Source organism: Apis dorsata, unplaced genomic scaffold (assembly GCF_000469605.1).
Source record: "Apis dorsata unplaced genomic scaffold, Apis dorsata 1.3 scaffold_149, whole genome shotgun sequence".
NCBI classification, from domain to species: domain Eukaryota; kingdom Metazoa; phylum Arthropoda; class Insecta; order Hymenoptera; family Apidae; genus Apis; species Apis dorsata.
The window spans coordinates 1,329,346-1,334,035 of record NW_006263440.1 but is presented as its reverse complement, the minus strand read 5'-3'; the positions used below and the strand labels follow the sequence as shown (position 1 = coordinate 1,334,035).

Sequence of the window (4,690 nt, the reverse complement as noted above, 5' to 3'; positions counted from 1 at the left end):
TTTTTTTTTTTTTTTCTCAAAGTGGCTTCCAACGTGTGGTGAAACAGAAAAGGATCGTCCGATTGAAACTACTTTTCAAAGCCTTTCGTTTCGATTGCCCCGATCAATTGAGCTATCCGAAATGTCGATAGATCGTTCCATCCCAAATCTAATATTCCAAATGATTGGCTGGTAAGGATTGTAGGATTTTAAATTCTAGGTAAGAACGAATTGGAGAAATTATTTTCTTTTTTTTTTTTTTCGATTTCAGATCCCGCCGCCCTCTTCTAGTATCAATATTCTCGATTACACGAATTTTTTGAAAGGTTTCGTCTCACTCTCTCTCTCTCGAATAATCGAATACATTTTCATTCCGACGGAACGCGATGGAACACCGTGTGCAAATACCCACCAACATAACAACGAAATTTATAGTCCTCCTATTCTTTCCGCCTATTGACTTGCAAATGAATGCTCGACAGGGATGCACAGGGGGAGGGGGCGTGAATTGCACACGCACGTGTTGTCGCGCCTATTCAGGGACCGAACACTCGTTGAAACGCGAAAGAATCCGTGAGAGCACAATCTTCTCTCCGACAATCTACCGAGGAAACGACCCCTTCGAGCACGTACCTGCGTCAACTTCCCGCGAGATAAAGAATTTTTTTTCTTCACGCGAAATAAAGATGCAAACATTCGCGCGTTTGCATAAAAATATTCATATATTCATATATATATATATACACGTACATACATACATAGATACACGTGTGTTTTTAAAAAACGTACGAGTCAATGCACAATAAATTCGTCTACTTACAATTATAAAATAAGTGTATGACCATAATATCGGGGAAAGAGAAATTGATCGATTGGTCAAAACCGTGTATTCCGTTGTACGATGAATCATAGTAAGTCTGGAAAAAAGAAAATATGTGAATATAATTTCGACTTTGCTTTTGAAAATGAATATTAAAAAAAAAAAAAGATCTGATAAGCAGTTTTCAGTTGGTTTTACATATATAAATATCCGATGATATCGAGGAGATATATTTTTAGTAATTTTAACAATTTTAATATTCGGATAAAATTGTATAAAACTTGGCCTCTTTAAACTCGGCCAAGTTTCGATACGCTCCATTAAGAATCTTTCGATCCAGAGATTAATCACGCGATACGTATCTTCGTTCAATTTTATTTTTTTCGTTCATCCGTGTTTTTACTTTTTATTTTATTTATTTTCTTTTTTTTTTTTGCAATCCGTTAACTGACATCCCCCCAGGAGAGAAAATCGCTCTTCTCCCTATGCATCACGCGGAAAGTCGCGACGTTATCGCGAAAAAGATTGGCGAGGATCGCGATTAAATACTAGAACGCGACATGACGAGGCAGAAAAAAAAAAAAAAAGAAAAACAGGGTTGAATTCGCCACGATACGAAGAACGATCCTTCCCGTACGATGGTTCGTTCGATACGATAATTTTTCCACGCTCATTGTTAATCGTCTAATAATTTACGAAACAGGATTTTCGAAACGAATCCTCCATTATCCTCCATAATAGAATCCTCGATTCTATTATGAAATCTTTTTCGATTATCTTTCAAAAAAGAAAAAAGAAAAAAAGAATACTCGATTTATACGTTGCTGGCGAATTTCCTTTTTTTTCTCTTCTTTTTCTTTTTCATCCTCGTATGTTTATCGCGTTTGCGCAGAAAACTTTCTACGGCTTAACATCACGCATCCATACCGTTGACACGTATTCAAGAGCTCGTTAAACGAGTTGTGAAGCAAGCTCGCCAACTATAAAACTCTTTCGCGCGCCTTTGAAACGTCGCACGGATAATTAACTATGTCGTCTTTTCCACTTCCGTTAGCGCCGCACCACCTAGCTCGTCGCGAACAACCGGAAACACCGAGAGCGTTAGAGCCACTTTTGCTCCCCGCGAGAACGAGCTCGTTCCCTCCAATTTTCACGTGCCCCCTATCGTCGAACCCTTAACCCTTCGCGGCAAGAATTCATTTCTTATAAGCGTGAAACTTCCCTTCGTCGAGGAAACGTCGAGGAGAAATGTAAAAAAAAAAAAGGTCGATGAACGCTGAAGCGTCGTAGTGACGCTTCGTAGTTCGAGTTAACGAGGAGGAGAAATTTGATCTAGGATTTTTATTCTCTTTCGCGTTCCTATGTAATCGCGTCTCAAATATTTTTCAAGCATCGAAGTTTGCTTTCCTTTTTTTTTTTATCACGGAATATTTTCAAAATGCGCTATTTCATCGTAACACGTGTAACACGCAGGATGAACCAAATCGCGTATCTAAGTAATTCCTTAATTATGCGCTGCTTGAATTGCAGAAAAATTTCGAAGGGGAATAATGTTACGCGTGCGTGTTTTTATTTGTAGCTGAAGGCGTTTTCGAAAGTTTCAAGGCTTTATTTATTTAATTGTTTAACGAAATATATTATATAAAAATTAATTACGCGGGCGTATCTCAAATTCGTTAGCAATCGTTGCATTTTCCTTCGATTATTCAAAATTTTTCGCTCGATAACACGAAGCATTTATCGAAGCTATTAAAATTTTTAAAATGATGTTATAGAAAAAAAAAAAATTCCCGATAAACGAGAGAGTCGTTATAACTCGTTCAACCCTATTAAATCTAGAACGGAGAATGGTTAATAATGCGAATAATAATCTCGAACGCGCATCGATCCCAAAAACAAACTGGTTTATTGCAAGCGCTAATTCCCCGCGAATTCGAAATAACGAATTCAAATTTTTAAAAAAAAAATCTTCTATCCAGCTCCTCTAATTACGATAAAAAAAAAAAAAATAATAATTTCAAACGATTACCAACTATTTTCTATCCATCTCGTTTCCATTCGTCTCCTCTCGCCCCCGTAAAACGAGCAATATATTTATACGCGTCATCGTGAGTAAGTTCATCGCGTTAAATTTCGTTTCACGATTTAAAATTTCCCTCGAAATATTCGTATGGTGGATGGGAGGTAGGTGCGGCGTTTCTGTTTGTACGAGCATCGAGTGTTTCTACTTCTCCGCGTTTTCGAGTTTATTTTGTAGATTCCACGAAGCAAAAACATCCGTTTCTATCGCGTTTCCGATAACCGGGGAATGAACGGCGTTAATACGTGGTTGCAGATGTGTAATACGTTGGCGAGCGTGTTAACGACAAATTGATTCACGCGGAACAGCTTGTTTTCCAAGTTTCATTATATCGAACAAAACACGGTCTTATTGCTTTTGGGAGGAGGGGGAGGAGGGGAGAACTCGATTCGACGAGAACTTGCTTTCGATCGAGCAAAAAAAAAAAAGTTGAACAAAGTAGTTTCGTCGAGCGTATGAAAATTTATCGGAATAGAAAGAAAATCGTGCGAGGCGGATGACAGGTATAGCTTTTTTCTCGAATAAATAAATTCGCTTTTTTTTTTTTTTTTATTTAATTACGATTCTCGCTTCGAAACATTTCGATGCGTTACGCGATCTTTTCGAGAAATAACGCAGAGTGTCTGATTTGAATGTTGAATTTTGCAAATGCAGCATGCTTTTAATTCGAAATTTATTTTCCAATGATGTTTTAAATGCACGGTTTCTTGAATGCGATCAATCGTATCAATATTTTTTTATATGGAAAATATTTTTTTGTGAGAATTTTTCTTTGATATCAATTATTTCACGAAATATTTCATCATTTCGAAACCGATACGCTGTATTTATAATAGGAGCATTTCACGAGATCGCAAAAGAACAAAAAAAAAAAAAAAAAGGAAAAACATTTCCGCGGTAATGCGCTTCGTGTTGCAAATCCTTGAGAGATCATCCTGTAGCAGATAAATGGAAAAAGATCAGGCAAGGATTACATCGCGAACGAAATCAAGATTTACGTTATCATCGTGTGAAATATTCACATTATCCCGTTTTATACTTCAACCTCTTCTTACTTTCGGCCTCGAGATCGGACAATTTCTTACGATTCTCCCGATTATATCGCAATTCTATTTAATTGAACAACTTCGCGAACGATTGAAAATCTTTTGAATATCGAGGATCAATATTATCGTGAATTAAGACAGGATAAAAATATCTTTATTTATTTCATCTTATCCATTTCCAAAGAGAGCCTTGCGCTTTGTTAAAAATTAATTCTATTTACAATTTCAATACGTACAAATTCTTCCATTCTTATTTTAGTTTCCGTTTGAATAACCGATAAGAAAATATAAAAAAAAAAAAACCGTGGCGAATAAAACTCGTTAATATATTCCAAAATATTGAAGAAAGGATAAAGTAAGAATAAAGATATAATCGAGTTAATTAATCCTCTCCTAAGAAAAAACAATTTTTTCACCATTAGATTCATAGAGACGCAAAATATTTGCATAGATAGAGCGAAACTAGAACAAGATGTATTTATGTATTTCACACCATGAACGCTTAATTAAAACTCTTTCCACGAATATTTTTTCTGTGACTCTCGCGTCACTCGATCTATCGAGATTTTTTCCATTTTACGATGTAGCGTTAATTTTATTTGCAATCCAAACAGGTGCACGGTCAAAAGCGTAAAAATAGGAAGAGAAATTATTGATAAAAAGAAGTCTAACACAGTCCACGGATTAAAGATCACTAGGGAAAATTTGTCCCGAGTGCCGATTGATCGTTGCTCGCCAGATATCGATGTCGACAAAATAAATATA

At 36.2% G+C, this 4,690-nt stretch overlaps 2 protein-coding genes across 3 annotated transcripts in view; one reads left to right on the top strand and one right to left on the bottom strand.

Moving 5' to 3' along the window:
• The window catches only part of LOC102677613 (alkaline phosphatase-like), a 159,507-nt gene that overhangs the window by 85,869 nt on the left and 68,948 nt on the right, over positions 1-4,690 (top strand). The gene's annotated exons all lie outside the window — the stretch shown is intronic.
• The window catches only part of LOC102677377 (caspase-1-like), a 28,653-nt gene that overhangs the window by 4,566 nt on the left and 19,397 nt on the right, over positions 1-4,690 (bottom strand). Inside the window, exon 4 of the mRNA XM_031509422.1 lies at positions 800-896. Coding sequence (XP_031365282.1) covers positions 800-896 — 97 coding nt within the window. The remainder of the gene's footprint in view (positions 1-799; positions 897-4,690) is intronic.